This window comes from Chenopodium album, chromosome 3 (genome assembly GCF_948465745.1).
Source record: "Chenopodium album chromosome 3, dcCheAlbu1.1, whole genome shotgun sequence".
NCBI classification, from domain to species: Eukaryota; Viridiplantae; Streptophyta; class Magnoliopsida; order Caryophyllales; family Amaranthaceae; genus Chenopodium; species Chenopodium album.
Window position 1 is genome coordinate 80,633,755 of NC_137836.1, and position 18,499 is coordinate 80,652,253.

The 18,499-nt window shown below is 35.5% G+C and overlaps 2 protein-coding genes across 2 annotated transcripts; both read right to left on the reverse strand.

Annotated features, from left to right (window-relative positions):
• Positions 1 to 829: 829 nt before the first annotated feature.
• On the reverse strand, positions 830 to 6,030 carry LOC145619137 (uncharacterized). The gene is made up of 6 exons (XM_081673746.1): positions 5,117 to 6,030; positions 2,488 to 2,540; positions 2,091 to 2,178; positions 1,913 to 2,011; positions 1,109 to 1,236; positions 830 to 1,018 (listed from the first exon to the last, which is right to left on the reverse strand). The coding sequence occupies exons 1-6, from the start codon at positions 5,717 to 5,719 to the stop codon at positions 982 to 984; spliced, it is 1,008 nt and encodes a 335-aa protein (XP_081529872.1). The 5' UTR covers positions 5,720 to 6,030; the 3' UTR covers positions 830 to 981.
• Positions 6,031 to 13,967: 7,937 nt separating this feature from the next.
• LOC145624435 (beta-glucosidase 44-like) lies at positions 13,968 to 18,343 on the reverse strand. The gene is made up of 11 exons (XM_081677466.1): positions 18,076 to 18,343; positions 17,834 to 17,892; positions 16,036 to 16,111; positions 15,867 to 15,938; positions 15,693 to 15,780; positions 15,322 to 15,574; positions 15,128 to 15,243; positions 14,836 to 15,050; positions 14,710 to 14,741; positions 14,516 to 14,618; positions 13,968 to 14,366 (listed from the first exon to the last, which is right to left on the reverse strand). The coding sequence occupies exons 1-11, from the start codon at positions 18,284 to 18,286 to the stop codon at positions 14,095 to 14,097; spliced, it is 1,497 nt and encodes a 498-aa protein (XP_081533592.1). The 5' UTR covers positions 18,287 to 18,343; the 3' UTR covers positions 13,968 to 14,094.
• Positions 18,344 to 18,499: the final 156 nt, after the last annotated feature.

Sequence of the window (18,499 nt, forward strand, 5' to 3'; positions counted from 1 at the left end):
ATCAAAAAATAGGGTTCTTAGAAAAACTAAGCCAGAACAACTTAAATAGTATTTGCGCTAACCCCAACAATCCATTTAACATTGTATGTTTGAATAATAATACAGAGTAATTTGATTCCTCAAAGGTTTTTTTTTTTTTTTTTTTTTTTTTTTTGACAATTTAAGGCACGATATTATTCGAGTTATAGCTATTACGCCTGTTAGAAATTATTAGACCTTTATCAGTAAACAACGACAACAGTATGGTAGGCTTGTTTGGTCGGGTGTGCCGGTGTATATTGTATGAACTACTTGTACCCAATTTGTAGGTGGGTAAGACTAAATGAGTTGAGACCAAGTCAATTCTTGTGCATATCACTGCCAAGTATGGAATTTAGGAAGTTTTACTAGAGGGTAAAATCCAAGGAGTGGTGAAATAAGCGACTAAACGCCTGAAATTATTACTTTTCATGTTCTCAGAGTACAACTTACTCATCAAAGAAGCTCGTGAATTAAAGCGTCGGGTAAATGAATTTGGTTTCAAGATCTCCTTCCCTCGCCCCTCGGTTTGTACTTTGTTATCACAACCTATTTGCAAGCATATGAAAAATTGCCTAAGCCTCACCTTGGGTTCTTCTCATGACAATCATAAAAAGAGATGTATAAGCCTGTATTGAAAGGTCATCACTATCATGCGTTTTGTATACCACATTGTTTGAAAGACAATATACCAGAAGCCTAGACTTGAAATTTTCTCCAAGCCAACTTGCTAGTTATGTGCCAAAAATAAAGGCTTTTCACTGATAGATCATGAATAAGGATAACATGGTACTTTCAGGGGGAAAAAAACTGAATGAAGCACCAGCAGCCTTTATATAAATACTCCTGCAGGAAGCATGCTTTGAGTACTAGACCTATGATAACCTTGCTATTGGGTGAATCTGATCACCGCTGTTAGAGGAGATAAAAGGAAAGGGAATGCGACTATGCGAGCAGATACGGTCAACCTGAACACGGTTTGGGCTTCGGATATTTCTGCCTGCAATTTCCATGTAATCTCTTGTTAGTAGAGTTCCACACTGTTTTGAAGAATTCTGTCCAATATAACATTAGACGAACAGAAATATACCAAAATGTATCTTTTTTCTCTTGCTCTAGAAACTCCTCAAAGGAGATATCACTCTGCTCGGTATCTGGATTTTCAACTAGTTCACCAGATTTGGCCTTCAACTCCATGGAAGCCCCAATTTCAAGCATCTGAAGTAAGAAAATACAATTTAGAATTAATATCAAAATATTTAGAATGCACAACATTTAACTGTAAGCATGTCAGATGGACAGGACAGTAGTATATCTCTAAGTATCATACTCGAAGATAATAAGATCTTAATTTTTAACCAAACTGAACCACAAGTGTCCCTACCCATTTCTAACTTTCAAGTATTCCATATTGATACCTTATGTCAAATGAAGGGTGAACAATAAAATAGAATGCAGCTTTTGATAAAGCAATTCTGGGACATAGTTTGATCTATCAACCATCATTTCAAACTGGCTAATCTGTTTTCAGATACATATGGTCTCAAATTAGCAGTTTGAACATGTTACTATTATCCATTTATCCTATATCCCCTCTTTGTTTCAAGCTGATTGGCGTGTAAGGAATACAATAGATTGGAATCACAAAATAGTATGGAGTAGTTCATATACATAAGTGGATGTCTTCTATAATATATAAGTGGGAAGTGTCAACTTCCCCATAATTTTCTGATGAGAGAAGAATCAGGCACCAGCAATATACAAATATTAAAAAAAATGGTAGTTAGAATATCTGTCTCTTACTCTCTATTGTCACATTTTTGCCCCTTGGGTGAGAGAGAGAAGAATCAGTCTCTTACTCTGATAGGAAAAGGACATGTAAATAGTAAAATACCTTCTTGTACGCTGGTGAAAGCTTAAGCTGATGCTGAAGCCAGTTATAAACAAATGCATCCTCCTCTAATCTCTTCTGATCTGCCTCTAGCTTGTATAACTGGAATAACAATAAACATCATTTAACATTTGAGTTTATAAACAAATCATGCAGTCTTGCGAACATATCATTTTTTTACCTGCTGCCGAAGTCGGTCAAAGGAGGATCTATCAGCCTTGAGTATCAAGGCCTTGGTTATTGTAAATTTACGTTTGATGCCCTCAGACCTGTATCAGAAAAAACATTAGGTTGCAATTTTTTTATAATGTTTATATTTTTCCTGGGAGACAAGGATGGTGTTATTGGTGTCAGAAGATGAGATAAATTCTTTGAAAATAGTAGACCAAATTTCGTAAAATAAACAACCAAAGAACCATGACATTTTAAAATCCTAGAACAAGTTAGTCCCAAAGTAAAGGAGTAAAAGGACGAGCTTTGCCACCAACTAAAGGTTAACAACAAAATTGCTGGGTCATGGGTGGGGCACTGGGCTGGAAGAATCAAATTTCCCAAATCAATAAATCGGAAAGACTTACTTGTGCTGTAGCTCATTCTTTGCATCAACCAGGCAGTTAACAAACTGGCAAACCTAAAATTTAGGAAAACAAGACACAATTATAACTTATTATGAAAGAGCCTTTTTGCCAAACAAACTAGCCATATTCATCTTTCAATTACAAAATGTAACAGTCCAGATCATTATTTCTCAGGTCTTATCATGGCAATGAGTTCTGTATGCCGGGCTCAAATTTCAATCTGTCAGTACAACTATAATTTATCTGCATCAATATACAAGATTCTTGAAACTGTTCAACAAGAGTAGCTTTCATTAAACATCCATACCTCTCTTCACTTTAGAAATATTTTCTAAGAAATTCTCTCAAAAAACAGAAGCCTACAGAGATATAAATGACGTCATGACATACATGTACTATCATAAGTCAAATAGGCACATGAACATATATAGACCACAGATCCCACAAGCAATTCATGGCAGCTTGGACACAAATGAAATAAGCAAAATACAAGCATATGGCATGGCTTGCAAGATAAATATTGTTTGATGATAACAATCCATATTCCATACACATATACTATAACCTTCTCAATATCATCAAGCTCCTCCCAGTTTCCCCTGGAAGAACCTGTATTGCACAGGCTTGCACATGTCCTCAGCAAGACTTTATACCATTTAACTATGAGGTTTCAAGTTCCTTTGCTTATAACAAATGTCATAGCTAAACATTACCATTACCAATATGCCACTATAAACAAGCAGATCACAGCACCTCATCCCTGCCACTAATACTAAGTGATGGAACCTTCCCCACCCCCACTTCCCAAGGCCCTAAGGGAAAAAAAATAGGAAGACATTGTAACTAACTTACTAACATCTGTAAGATGATGCATGGATTAAAAACTCAACACTGCACACATAATTAAAATATTCATGAGAGAATGGAAGAGTCAGCGATTTCTATCACCTCTTAAGTCAACAATCAAAATCACTAAGAATTATTTAGAAATGCCCCACTCTGTCCTTAACATTCTACAGACAGAAACAAGTGTAAGTGGTTTAAACAGTTAGCTTTGATGTGGTATTCAGTATAACTATCACAGAATCCATACCACTCCAGGTAATTTACTCCTAATAATATTGTGATAAAGAGGGTGGAACATCAAAGAGGACCATATAATCTTAAAATAGCTTATTGAGATTGTTTTTTGCAAGGAATTCCAACTGAATCACATCAGGTAATGTTATCTATCGCAGCCAAAGAATGTTGAATCTCAGGGATCCTGCTTAGCTAATAGGAATTTCTATATTTCTAATATTGAATAATGAGGTATTCTATTAGATGAAACATTCTTTCACCTTAGGGCACAGCTTCTGCCTTCCACCCATTTTGGTTTCTACATGTCTTACATTTCTTTTGAACAAAGTTTCTCTCATGGACAATGGCTCCTAAATTATTTTCTTGCATCTTCCCCCTTCTCACATATGTCAACACATTTTGTGGCAAAGACTAACCCTTGTGGTGCTTAATGATAAAGGATTCTGTTATTCAGCCAATTTAGTGGTGAAACTCTCATAAGCCGAAGTTGCCAGCTCCAATTCTAAGCCTAACAATTCTATTTGTTAAACTTTGACTTTTGAAAATAAAGTCAAAGAGGTAGTTAGTTAGGTAGGTATAATTTTCTTCTTTCAAGACTCTACATACTCTATGAAAAGCAAGTAGGCTCAGCTCTTTCATGTTGTAACAAATAACTAATAAGCATTATTTCAAGCACATTGTACTGAAATTTTCTACTCAACAACAGTTTCATCCAAGTTGATGATAGCAGCAATGAGAATTAAAAACAAAAATCCGAGCAAGAAACTAATTAGCACCCATTAAATTCATAAGATGCATTATCTTGAAGCCTAACAGATGATAGTCGATTGCAAGAGTAAAAGGCCAACGCATATCTAAAGCTTGAGATTCTGCTTAATAATTCAAAGTGAGACAAATCATAATAACCTACAAGGCTACAAGCCTCTTTATCTAAATTCCAACATCAGACTGATTTTCTGCTCGTAAATCAATCGCCTAAGATCACTAACATGTGTTAGCATTTAAACCTTCTCCACTCAACAAAAGCAGGTGCAACTACTACAAGATCATTACTTAAATAATTACATAATACACATGGCAGTTCAACCAAAGCCATAGGAGATAACAATTCATCCAGAAATGTAACCTGGATTAATACTGAATACAAAGCCTTAGTCCCAAAAAATTACTTTTTTCCCAATATTGTTGGGTCAATCTCCATATATGTTTTCAAGATAGAAGTTTTCATAAAATTTATAAAAGTAGTTAGAAATTATAACAGTCAAAGAAGTTCATTGGCTAACGTTTCTAGTCAAGATGATGCAACTATTAATAATAGGAAGTACAAATTTTCGACTTCGATAATGATCAAAGCCAATACAATCAACATAGCCAATTACTACTCCACAGTTAAAACAACATCGAAACACAAACAACAATCGAATCCTTAATCCAAATATAAATTCACCATCATATTAATCATCATCATCAGTCATTATCATCAAAATAAGTCAAATACTAACTCAAAAGAAAATTCAGGTAAAAAAAATTAAGAGAGAAATTCAAAAACCTGAGCTAATGTTAGTCCTTTGGATTCTTGAGACTTAACAAGCTGATCATATTGTTGTTTGATCTTCCTCTGAGTAACACTAGAAGATGATGTAAATGGGTACAAACACACTAATTTTTCCTTATCTAACAAACCCAAACCCTTATTTTCTCTCTCCATTCCATTTTCCAATTGCTTCTGCTGCTTCTTCTTCTTCCCCTTCCTCTTTTTCTTCTTCTTATTCCTTTCAATTTCATCCTCTCCACCGGAATGACCCGAATTCGACCCGGAATCGACACTCGGAAACAGAGCACCCCATTTGGGGGAATTCGAAGGTGAGACCTCCAAAAGGATTGATTGATTCAATTGGGTCGGATTCAATTGATGGGCATTTAGGGTTTTATCTGAAATTTTAGAGAGAGAAAGTTTGAGGTTAGAAATGGAGGTTTGAGATGGTGGGTCATCTTCTTCCTCTGCTCTTTTGAGTCGTTTGAAAATGGAGAAAATGAGAATTGAAATTGAGATGAGAGAGAAAGATAGTAGCAAGTATAGGGTTGGCAAAAATGGGTAAACAGGATGAAATGTGGTAGAAGAAGAAGGAGGGCAACTGAAAGAAGCCGCCATTGATGAAGTTACACTGAAGAACTTCCAGATTTTAGAGAGAGAATATAGGGTAGAAAAAAGGGTACTGATTCTAGTTCTAGTACTAAAGAATTGTTTTGTTTTTGTTCCAGAAAATCTATTAATCTCGTCTTTTAAATGTGGTTTTAAGGTTGGTGGACTTTGCTTAAATTAATCAAAGTTGTTTTTTTTGTACTTTTCGTACCCCCGAGTCCACCATTTATAATTGGGTCCACCTTAATTCTCCCAAATTCCCAATTCGATAAGAGTCTGATGTACCAACTGGCATGTCAATATCTTTTGCTACCGAATCATATGTACAATATAGTATAATGTAGACAATATAGTGAGTTCTTCAACATCTCCACCAACACATTGAGGGTTTTTTAATAAAGCAAAAAAAAAAAAAAAAAAAAAAAAAAAATTCAACATTAGGAGACTTGTCTTACAAGGAGAATTTTAAATTGGTCATCCTTGTCAAATGGGAACTGATCACCTAAGGGATTTTCATAGCTTGACTAACTTTCGAATTTTGTTTGCTTACCATTAATTGTAGGTGGTGAAACATCTCATAAAATCTAAGGAGTAAGGGCTTGTTCTTTTCAGCTTATTTTCAGTTCAATTCAGTTCAACTCTAATAACTTCAGTTCAGTTCCTAATTTTATCCTCTCATAAAATATTCAGTTCAATTCAACTTATTTCAGTAAATCAGAACAGGCCCTTATTCTTTATGCAATCGGGAGAGAAACTCTCATAAAAAGGCTATCCCCTTACTCTCTTATAACCGTAAGCATGTCTGATTTTTTAAGGGCCAAATTTTTTTTATAGTCTTTTTATTTTTATTTGGGCTACTTATTCAAACAATTTGTCATGCTGTTTTTATTTGGGCTACTAGTTCAAACAATTGAAGTCATTTTGTTTTAATTTGGGCTACTAGTTCAAGCCTTTTAAGTGATTTTGTTTTTATTTGGGCTTACTAATAAAATTTTGGGCTTTACTAAACTACAGAGTAAAAACACGAAAAACCAAATGGAAATGATAACTGTGCTTCAAACTACCTGAGAGTAGAGCTGTCAATTCGGGGGTCAGGTTTGGGTCGAGTAAGAGTGAGTCGGGTCAACTCGGATCAGGTCAATTTGGATTAATTTCATAACCTATGCGGGTCGTGTTTGGGTTGGGTCATGCTTGAGTCGGGTCACGTCGGGTCATACTTCTAATCGGGTTTAGGTCGGGTTACATCGGGTCAGGTGAACAATAGGTCGGGTTTTCACGGGTTAAAACGAGTTAGGGTAATTCTCGGGTTCGGTTCAAGTCAATAATTTGCGGGTTAGAATCAAGTCGGGTCATTCTCGGGTTTGGGTCGGGTTCAGTTCAAATGAATAATTTGCGAATTATAATCAGGTTGGGTCATTTTCAAGTCGGGTCATTCTCGGGTTCAAGTCGGGTTCGATTCAAGTCAATAATTTGCGGATTATAATCGGGTTGGGTCATTTCCAAGTCAAGTCATTCTCGGATTCAAGTCGAGTTATGTTTAAGTCAATAATTTGCAGGTTACAATCACGTTGGGTCATTTCCAAGTCAGGTCATATTCAGGTTCAACTAAGTATAAATAGGTAACTATCATTTTTATCAAGCTAATTATTTCCTTTGACTATAATATATATGGCAATATACTAGGGAACAATAGTCTATAATTTAGGAAGATAATTATCTCCTTTATCCATACAACAAATATATACTATATTTAACTCTTAAATTTGAGGACGATGCTCCTTTCTTTTGCTGGCCTAGACCAACTGGGTCTCCCAAGACAAAATGCTTAGATCAACAATAATAAGGTGGTCTAAATTGCATTTAAAGTGATTTGAAATCAGGCCAGGAACAATTTGAGTTGAATCAAGGTCGGGTCAATAGCAAGTCGTGTTAATTTTGAGTCGGGTTAGTAACAGATCAGGTTGAATTTTTGGGTTGGGTAAGTAATAGGTATGGTAAAAAACGGGTCGGGTCAATAACAAGTCGGGTTGAATTTGGATCAGGTCAATAACAAGTCGGTTGATTTCGGGAGGGTTTGTAACAGGTTGGGTTAAATTCGGGTCGGGTAAGGAACGGGTCGGATTGAATTCAGGTCGGGTTCGTAACAAGACGGGTTAAATTCAGGTTTTGACGGGTCAAAACAGGTTTGGGTCAATTTCGGTTCAAGTCGGCTTCGGTGTAAGTTAATTAAATTGGCCATTGTAAACCGGTAAATCGGTGCAAGTTGTAAACCGGTAAATTAGGCGTTTAAAAGCAAATTGAATGGTTCCACACACCCAATTGGCCTCACGGAAGGTATTAGGGACCATGGTAAACATTTCGGCAATTTTTATTACCCGGCGAAAAAAAGTCAAAAAGTTCCAAAATTGAAGGCTAATATCCACACTTTTTGAGAAATTTTAGAGGTTTCGGAACCCGGTGTCGAAAAGTCTTGATATTCTATGGGATACATCTTGGGGTTATATAATGCCGTTTGGAATCGTATACGATCATTGACAAGGTAAAGTCGTATCCCCTAATCAAAAATAATTCCTAAGTCCTCTAACTAAAGTAGATAGGGAAGTAAGGTCGATCTCCACAGGGAAACAAGTCTTTTTACTCCTAATCAATTATTATAATCTAAATTATTTAAGTAACCAATATTTATAATTAAGTAAGAAACTAAACTACTAAGGTTGAAAATAGGAAGAAAACAATATATGAAAGGATCTAGGGCATAGGTTCACCAATAAATAATACTCCAGGGTAAAACATAGTAATCAATCATTGACATTGCATAAATAACATGATTAACAGGCTCTCGCAATTTATTAATCAACATAGATCTAACAGGCTCTCGCAATTTACTAGATCTCAGTTCTTATTGAAAATAGCCTTTAATATCAAATTAACATCTGCTCGATTCATCTATTTAATATTGCTATACTTTTACAAGCCGCAATTGTAAAACATTAAAACAATCCAATAAGAAATTATCATGCAATACCAATAATCAATAATAGTCAATCATCAATGCATCAATTAACCAGATTGTAAAGGGCTCTCGCTACGTATTACAATCACACAATTAATTTACCGGTATTAAATCTCATCTCTCGAATCTTGACTTAACCATTTATAAATTAACTTGCCTATTGAAATTAGACCTAAACATTAATTCTCATCTCTCGATTCTTGAATCAATATTGTCAAACTCATGCATAAAAGATAGGCCTAATCTAGTCACAGAGCATTAAATCAATCAATAGGATATTAATCTAGCATTGATAATCAACAACAATAATCTACCCCTTCATATTATTTATTAGATTCCCATAAACCCTAGAAATTAAACTACTCACACATAATAGAAACTAAACTAATCAAAGTAATAAAATAAATCATGATGAAAGGATTAAAATAAACAACTAAGATTAAGGGAAGAGAAATCGTTACCGAAATAAATCTGGAATTAATGAAAGAATTAAGAACAAAGGTTTAGAGAGAGTTTACGAGAGAGAGAATACTAAGTAGAGAGAGAAAGTCTAAGAAAGAAGGGTCCGTGAAATTAATCCCCCTAAAACCGTACTTAAACAAAACTAAAACAACTTCCTAATTAGAAACTAAATGCTCGACAAAAGAGTTCTTCCAGAAACACGCGCCCGATCGGGCTAGAGTTCGCCCGATCGGGCGCGCCTTTTTCTTGCACTGCTCTTCTCACAGCCGCGCCCGATCGAGCTAGCAGCTCACCCGATCGGGCGCGCCTTTGGCCACGCACCAGCACACTCTTGCGCGCCTTGCCCGATTGAGCTAAGCTGCCCGATCGGGCCCTTGCTTCACCTCGAGGCTCGGAGCTTCGATTGGGCTTATTTCTTCGGCCCAATCCGGATATCCACTTAGGGTCTTGATCACTCGGTCCATATACCTCGGTATCCCGATTACCGAGCCCTTAATCACCGGCTCTCACCGGTCTTGGGCTCCAAAAGTGGTCGTGTCCTTCTAGCTTCCGTAGTCGATCCAATAAAGCCCGGGAAAATGCTCCAAGAGTGCAATTTCCTGTAAAATACAACTAAGACTACGAAAACACTAGAACACACAAATTAGTAATAAAAGTGGCCCGAAAGAGCCAAAAACACTACTAATAACGACCAAGGGACGGGGATAAAACACTATATAAAATGGACATATCAATCATTATTTGTTATTATAAATGTTCGTGATAGGCTTGAATTAATGAAATCGGTTCAAGTTGTAAACCGGTAATTTGGTCGTTTAAAGGCAAATTGGATGGTTCCACCCACCAAATTGGGCTCCCGGAGGGTATTAGGGACCATAGTAAACATTTCGGCAATTTTTATTTTTGGGCGAAAAAAAATCGAAAATTTGCAAAATTAAAGGCTAATATCCACGATTTTAGAGAAATTTGGAGGTTCTGGGCTCGGTGTAGAATAGTATTAATATTTTAAGGGATACATCTCGAGGTCATATAATGTCGTTTAGAACCTTATATGATCATTATATGTTGTCATAAATGTTCGTAGTAGGCTTGAGTTAATGAAATCCGTGCAAGTTGTAAACCGGTAATTAAATTAGCCGTTAAAGGCGAATTGGATGGTTCCACCAACCTAATTAGACTCCCGGAAGGTATTAGGGACCACGAAAAATATTTCGGCAATTTTTATTTCCGAGCGAAAAAAAAGTCAAAAAATTCCAAAATTGAAGACTAATATCCACGTTTTTTGATAAATTTTGGAGGTTTCGGGGCCCGGTGTCGAAAAGTCTTGAAATTTTAGGGGATACATCTCAGGGTCATATAATGCTGTTTGGAACCATATATGATCATTATTTGTTGTAATAAATGTTCGTGGTAGGCTTGAGTTAATGAAATCGGTGCAAGTTATAAACCGATAAATAGGTCGTTTAAAGGCAAATTGGATGGTTCCCCCCACTAAATTGGACTCCCGAAGGATATTAGGGACCATGGTAAACATTTCAGCAATTATTATTTTCCGGCGAAAAAAGTCTAAAAATTCCAATATTAAAGGCATATATCCAGTTATCCACGCATTTTGAGAAATTTTGTAGGTTTCGGGGCTCGGTACCGAAAAGCCTTGAGATTCTAGGGAATACATCCCGAGGTCATATAATTTTGTTTGGAACCATATATGATCACCTATTTGTTGTCATAAATGTTCGTGGTAGGCTTTAGTTAATGAAATCTGTGCAAGTTGTAAACCGGTAAATGAGCCGTTTAAAGGCAAATTGGATGGTTCCACCCAGGCCACTCAATTGCACTCCCGAAGGGTATTGGGGACCATAGCAAAAATTTCGGCAATTATTATTTCCAGGCGAAAAAAAGTCTAAAAATTCCAATATTAAAGGCTTATGTGAGATTCTAGGGAGTACATCTCGGGGACATATAATGTCGTTTGGAACCATATATGATCACTATTTGTTGTCATAAGTGTTCGTGGTAGGCTTGAGTTAATGAAATCGATGCAAGTTGTAAACCGGTAAATTGGCCGTTTAAAGGCAAGTTAGATGGTTCCACCTTCCACCCACCCAATTGGACTACGGGAGGGTATTAGGTATCATGGTTAACATTTCGGCAATTTTTATTTTCTGGCAAAAAAAGTCAAAAATTTCCAAATTTGATGGCTAATGTCCACGCTTTTTGAGAAATTTTGGAGGTTTCGGGGCCTGATATCGCAAAGTCTTGAGAATTTAGGGAAGACATCTAGGGGTCATATATATAATGCCATTTGGAACGATATATGAATATTATATGTTGTCATAGATGTTAGTGGTCGGCTTGAGTTAATGAAATCGGTGCAAGTTGTAAACCGGTAAATTGGTCGTTTAAAGGCATATTGGATGGTTCCACCACCTAATTGGACTCTCGAGGGGTATTACAGACCATGGTAAACATTTCGGCAATTTATAATTTCCGTGCGAAAAAAGTCAAAAATTTCAAAATGTAAGGCTATATCCATGCTTTTTTAGAAATATCGAAGGTTTCGGGGCCCGGTGTCTTAAAGAAATGTGATTTTAAGGGATACATATCAGGGTCATATAACGCCGTTTGGAACCATAAATGATCATTATATGTTGTCATTAATGTTCTTGGTAGGCTTGAGTTAATAAAATCGGTGCAAGTTGCAAACCGGTAAATTAGCCGTTTAAAGGCAAATAAGTTGGTTCCACCCACCCAATTGGACTCCCGGAGGGTATTAGGGAACATGGTAAACATTTCGGCAATTTTTATTTCTGTGCGAAGGAAAGTAAAAAAATTCCAAATTTGAAGGCTAATATCCACGTTTTTTGAGAAATTTTGGATGTTTCGGGGCCTGGTGTCGAAAAGACTTTAAATTTTAGGGGATACATCTTGGGGTCATAAAATACCTTTTGAAACCATATATGATCATTATATGTTGTCATAAATGTTTGTGCGTGGTAGGCTTGAGTTAATGAAATCGGCGCAAGTTGTAAACCGGTAAATTGGCCGTTTAAAGGCAAATTGGATGGTTCACTCACCCAATTGGACTCCCGGAGGGTATTAGAGACCGTGCTAAACATTTCAACAATTTTTAATTTCCGGGCGAAAAAAAAGTCAAAAAATTCAAAAATTGAAGGCTATATCCACGCTTTTTGAGAATCTTAGGAGTCTTCGGGGCTCGGTGTCGAAAATTCTTAAAATTCTAGAGAAAACATCTCGGGATCATATAATGTCGTTTAGAACCATATATGATCTTTATTTGTTGTCATAAATATTCGTGGTATGCTTGAATTAAAGAAAACGGTGTAAGTTGTAAACTGGTAAATTGGTCTTTTAAAGACAAATTGGATGGTTACACCCACCCAATTGGACTCCCAGAGGGTATTTGGGACCATGGTAAACATTTCGGCAATTTTTATATCCGGGCGAAAAAAAGTCACAAAATTCCAAAATTGGAGGCTAATATCCACGCTTTTTGAGAAATTTCAAATGTTTCGGGGCTCGGTGTCGAAAAGCATTGAGATTTTAAAGGATACATCCCGGGGTCATATTATGCCGTTTGGATCCATATATGATCACTATATGTTGTCATAAATGTTCGTGGTAAGCTTGAGTTAATGAAATCAGTGCAAGTTGTAAGCCGATAAATTGGTCGTTTAAAGACGAATTGGATGGGTCCACCCAGCCAATTGGACTCCCAGAGGGTATTAGGGACCATGGTAAACATTTCGACAATTTTTATTTCCGGGTGAAAAAAACTCAAAAAAATTCCAAAATTAAAGGCTAATATCCACACTTTTTGAGAAATTTTGGAGATTTCGGCCCTGAGAGTACCAACAATGAGTAAATTAGTAAAAGCATAGCTTTTGCCACCAAATAATATGATCCAATAGTTTAATCAACAATATAGGAAAAAAAAAATAAATAAAAAATTATACACAAAAGTCTTACCCTATAATTGAGCTACATGTTACACTTCGTGTCTATGTCTATGGTTAAAGTTAGCATTCAATCTAATGGCAATAGAAGTCATTGTTTATGCACATAGAAGTCAATCTAGAACATGTTAAAATAATGTATACAGTCTACAACTCTGCATACTCTAGAAAAGTCTTTATCAAACACTAATCATAGTAAATGAAATTTAAGATATTAGGAGTAGTATATTCCTATGAAAATATCTATTGAAGTCACACTTGTAATTGTCTTTTTCATTTATCTTGAAGTATGAGTTAGGACATGTTATGCAGCATGCGTAGTGTTTGGATTCGATATTCTAATGTTAATGCGCTGTTGTGCATGCACTATATGGTCCTTAAACAGTGAAGAGGGCAACACTTATGTACCTACAATTTACATGTGAAACTACTTTTGTAAAACAAAATACCAAATTGAAACATCTACAAAATGCTGATTAAATGGGACCATTTGAGTGAAGATGCAGAGTAGTTCTTCTGCAGCATGTGTAGTGTTTGGGGCTGCCTCACTCTCTTCTGGTCCGATCCTGCGACTCGAGACGAATGGCCACGTAGTTATTTGGAGAGTTGCTAGGGTTGAACTCTCTCCAAAGTACAATCTCCCAAACACTTGGTACGCACTTCTAAGAAAAATGGTATAGTTGGTCCAAAAATTATTAGAGATTAGCAAAAATTAAAATTTATCCGTAAGAAAAGTCTGAATTGTGAGGGGTAAATGATTGATGTCATTTGATGAAGCTATAAGAGGACCAAAATACATGGTCTATAAAGAAGTACATCTTTATTGAACTTAAACATTGATTACATTTTGCAAATATAATAGAAAACGTTACAAAGCATAAGCATTTACGTACTAAAAGAGGTGGTTGATCATACAAGACCCTCGAGTTAATCTAGCCTCTTTGAAGCAAGTTCTTGAACCAATAAGCAGACATCTTTGGATATCTTTTAAGGTCTTTGTAATCAACATACACTATACCAAATCGTGAAGTGTATCCCAATCTCCATTCGAAATTGTCGACTAATGACCAGGCAAAATAGCCAACAACGTTTGCTCCCTCATCGATGGCCTTTTTAAGTGCAAGCAAGTAGCTTCTATAGTAATGAATTCTTTTCGTATCGTGCAATCCTTTTGGAAGAGTCACATTACCCGGATCATCCATACCTGTAATTCATATAGAAACGTAATCATTTTGTTGTTTGCTTCTCAACTTATACAAAAAATGTTGTACAATATATATACTCTTAAACATTAAGATACGTTCAAGAAACAAATAAGCGCAATTTTATTAGATAAAAAACAGGGCTTATTACCATTCTCAGACAAAATGACTGTGGGATTGCCATATCGCTCCTTTATGTAGGTAATCGCCTTATAAATACCCCATGGTACCTCATAAAGCCAGTACGAGTTTTCCTACAAAAATAAAAAATAAACAATTGTTGTATATGATCGCGCCTAGCATTAAGGATTGTGTACACATACAGAGTTCGTTGCAGATAATTACCTTGGGGCCAATTTGGACACCATTTTTACTAACTGCAGTAATCACCAACATGAAACAATTATGTTACGAAAATATATGTATAGTAGTAGAAAAAGAACATAAAAATAACTATAACAATTATCATACAATTAAATCCAGCATGCCAGTCTTCTTGGTAGCCCGGCGTCTTTGGCTTGCTTAGTTGATTATACATGTAATAAGCTGTATACTGGTTGATTCCTACGAAGTCCATCGACCCCTTAACCATCTTCACGTCTTCTGGTGTGAATTTCGGTAGCCTATCTCCTACTATATTTTGCATTGTTCTTGGATATTCTCCATACACAATCGGATGTATAAACCTATACATGTATTTTACGAATTTGAGCTACTTTTTGTAGGACTAATATGCACAAAACTATAAGGAAAAGGTTTTTACCATCCAATATGAAAGTCGCGTGCTCTTTGAGCTGCATAATTGTCCTGCTTTCCTCTTGTAAGCGGTTCATACCACACAAAATCAAGCAGAATACCAATTCTTCCCTTCTGTTTCGCCTACAACACGAAATAAGACAATTGAGGCTTCCAAACCACCAGCATTACCAGCCATCTAACAAGTGCAAAAGTACTTACTAGATATTTTTCCCGGTATCTTTGAACTGCAGCAGCATGAGATAAAATCAAATTGTGAGCTGCAATATATGGTTCTGTACCTGAATTCCCCTCAGTACAGTTACCATATTCTTTGGAACATCTTCCTGGAGCAAAAAACCCGTTATCATACCCTAGCGCGGCCACAACTCTAGGCTCGTTGAAGGTCATCCAATTCTTCACTCTGTCTCCATATGTCTTAAAACAGAAATCTGCATAATCAGCAAAATCTTTCCTGCATGTACAAAGACAAAAATGAAACATAACATCATTTTTTTTTTTAATTGTACTATAGCTCATTAAACCGTTTATTTCAGAACAATGAACACACTAAAACTAAAATCGTTACATACACAACTCTCCGGTTAAGCAAACCCAAGTATCTCTTCTCGAGGGCAAGAGGGAGATCGTAATGATAAAGATTTGCATACGGAGTTATGCCTACATACAACCAAGATCATGAAACTCTAGTTTAGTCTTTTGATAAATATTTGATCAGATACGCCACGAATATAATATAAACGTACCTCGCTTAATCAAATAATCGATTAGTCTGTTATAATATGCTACTCCCTTCCAGTTTACTTCTCCGGTACCATCTACGTTTGATCATGAATCAAAAGATTGTTAGTTATTCCATAATGCAATAATAATAAACTTTATTTATTAAGATTAATAGAACATTTTTGTACTCACTTGGGAAAATACGTGACCATGAGATTGAGAAACGGTATGCATCCATGTTAAGGTTTGCCATTATATCGATATCTTCCTACACGCAACAGAGAAATATTTTAATTAGTTGAAATGCTGATTTGATTGCAGTATTTTTTTAAAAAAAAACTAAAGGCTCATTAATCGACTAGAAATAATTTTCACTGCACCGTGAGAATTGTTAGTACTCGACTACTCGTGTAAATGAACTTATTAGTACTTATTTAAAATCGAGAGCAATGTTGGTAACAATATAGGAACATATCGAAAATTCTTTAAGGTATAAAAGTTATGTAACCAGAGTAGAGATATCAATAGGATTCATAATAAGAATGGTCCACTGGCACTCACAGTGTCACACTCACACAGTCACTCTCACACAATTAAGTAGGCAAATAAAAATGAAAGAAAATTCGTTTTCCTTTTTTGTTCTAACCCGATAAAAAATTTAATTAAAAAAAACTTGCGACAAAAGTGACTAGAATAAATACGTAGTATGAGACTTGAAACCTTTCACGTGAATTTTTAAAGAATCAACACATTACATCAAAGATTAAATACAAATTTGACTGCATTTTCTTTTGACAAATGCCTATAATAAGGGCAAACACCAATGGCCCATATTTTCGAGCTTCAACAGCTTATTTTTGGATCGTGTTTAATACAGTACTTTTACTCCGTTATTATTTCAAAGTGTCATTTAATTTAAATTGTCGTATGAGATTTTGTTACCGAGTTGAATCACCTCAATGTTTTTGAAGATTAACTATATTTAATTGATACTTCGTATATTATTGATAATTTGATACACTATTTATTAAGGAATGCGTGATAAAATCATTATAACAATTAATATCTTTTATATGTTTTGTTATCGAGTATGTTTTTTTAGCCCGTCATTAACTATATTTAGGATTGTATTTGCATACTTTATTTTCTCAAATTTAATATAAACACCATATATGATCATATAACGTGGTGGATAGAGCCATAGAGGATAGGGATTAAGATAATTTAGATAATAAAATCATGATTACACTTAATTATGGAGATAGAATCAATGTGATCTTTAGTTTCCAACTAAATATACAAGTATATATATGTTTCTAAAAGTTTATTGTATCCACAATTATTGCTAATAACTCAATATACATTTTAATGATTATCAAAATTACTCCCACTGTTATTTAGACTCCATGTATACATAACTTACATTTTCGTATTAACATGTTGCATGTGTTAGATGTGTATATATAGTACATACCAATTAACATTTTTTAAAAATAGGATCCAATCAGCCAATTAACACTTCTTAGAACTAAAGTACTTAATTATTAGCAATGCAATAAAACCAAGAAAATTATACTTACATCTAAATATCTTATAATAACAAGGTTGGCTGTTTATGGACACCCGTGTTATTGGTTCCCTAACTTGTTATGTTTGTAATTAAGTCCATTTCTCCATGACGTGTTTAGAAATGAGCATCATGAATAACATCGGTCCAAAAAACAACTGTACACTTAGCTTACTCAAATCTTTTTTATGGCAGCATTTTTTTTAATGTCCTTTTTGTATAATCAAATCCCTCCTACATGTGGACGCAAAATTTAGTTGATTAAATTCTTATAAAGTTGTAATTAAATCCCGCCTACATTATTATATTAGGAGTTATAGATGGATGTCATTTGCATTAGGGCTCGTACATTAACATGAAAAACAAAAAGAGCAAGGGGTCAAGACTTAATAAGAGCAACATTCACATGCAGCAATAACTGACCTTGTACCGATGATATTGGTCCACTGTAACATCAGCTGTTGCATTGTTAGCCACAATTCCTGTTTATTTCCACATACAACGAACAACGTTATTTCATAATTGATGATACACTACTTTCATTGTCGACAAAAAATAAACCCATAACAATTGCAAAATATGTATGTCACTATACGTATTAATGTGACAACTAAATTTAAATAGATAGTAATAGACTAAATGGCGAACAAGGAAAATAAACGTACCGGGTTTTTTGATGAATTCATCCCAAATGCTGGGGCCACGGCCATCCTTATGAGCCATGCCTTCAACTTGGTACGCAGACGTCGCGGTACCGAAAACAAAGCCCTTAGGGAAGCTCTTTCTGCTTAGCCCACCGGTGTCAAATTTTGTAGCGAGTGTAAGTGTAGCGAGGAGACTAAGAAGTGAACATAATAATAATGAGAAATTTCTCATTGTAAAAAAAATGATGTTATTTTAGTGTCGGCTAAGGTTTGAATAATTGTAGGCAAAGAAGTGGGCAATTTATAGGACTTGTTGAAAGAGTTCAAAAAGATATTGTGCTTTAATGCGTGTGCCAATAATGGACAGAAGAGCTTCGTTAAGATTTTTTTGGGCCAAATCTGATTTTGGTCCCACCCACAAATATTACATGGATGAGATCATTGC

Excerpts from the sequence above, each read along its gene's own strand:
- LOC145619137 (XM_081673746.1), bottom strand. The coding sequence starts at position 5,719 with ATGGCGGCTTCTTTCAGTTGCCCTCCTTCTTCTTCTACCACATTTCAT. Across the intron at positions 2,541-5,116 it reads AAGGACTAACATTAGCTCAG|GTTTGCCAGTTTGTTAACTG; the intron begins GTTTTTGAATTT and ends CCTAAATTTTAG. Across the intron at positions 2,012-2,090 it reads TTGACCGACTTCGGCAGCAG|TTATACAAGCTAGAGGCAGA; the intron begins GTAAAAAAATGA and ends TTGTTATTCCAG.
- LOC145624435 (XM_081677466.1), bottom strand. The coding sequence starts at position 18,286 with ATGAGAAATTTCTCATTATTATTATGTTCACTTCTTAGTCTCCTCGCT. Across the intron at positions 15,575-15,692 it reads TTGCTTAACCGGAGAGTTGT|GAAAGATTTTGCTGATTATG; the intron begins GTATGTAACGAT and ends TTGTACATGCAG. Across the intron at positions 14,619-14,709 it reads GTGTCCAAATTGGCCCCAAG|GAAAACTCGTACTGGCTTTA; the intron begins GTAATTATCTGC and ends TTATTTTTGTAG.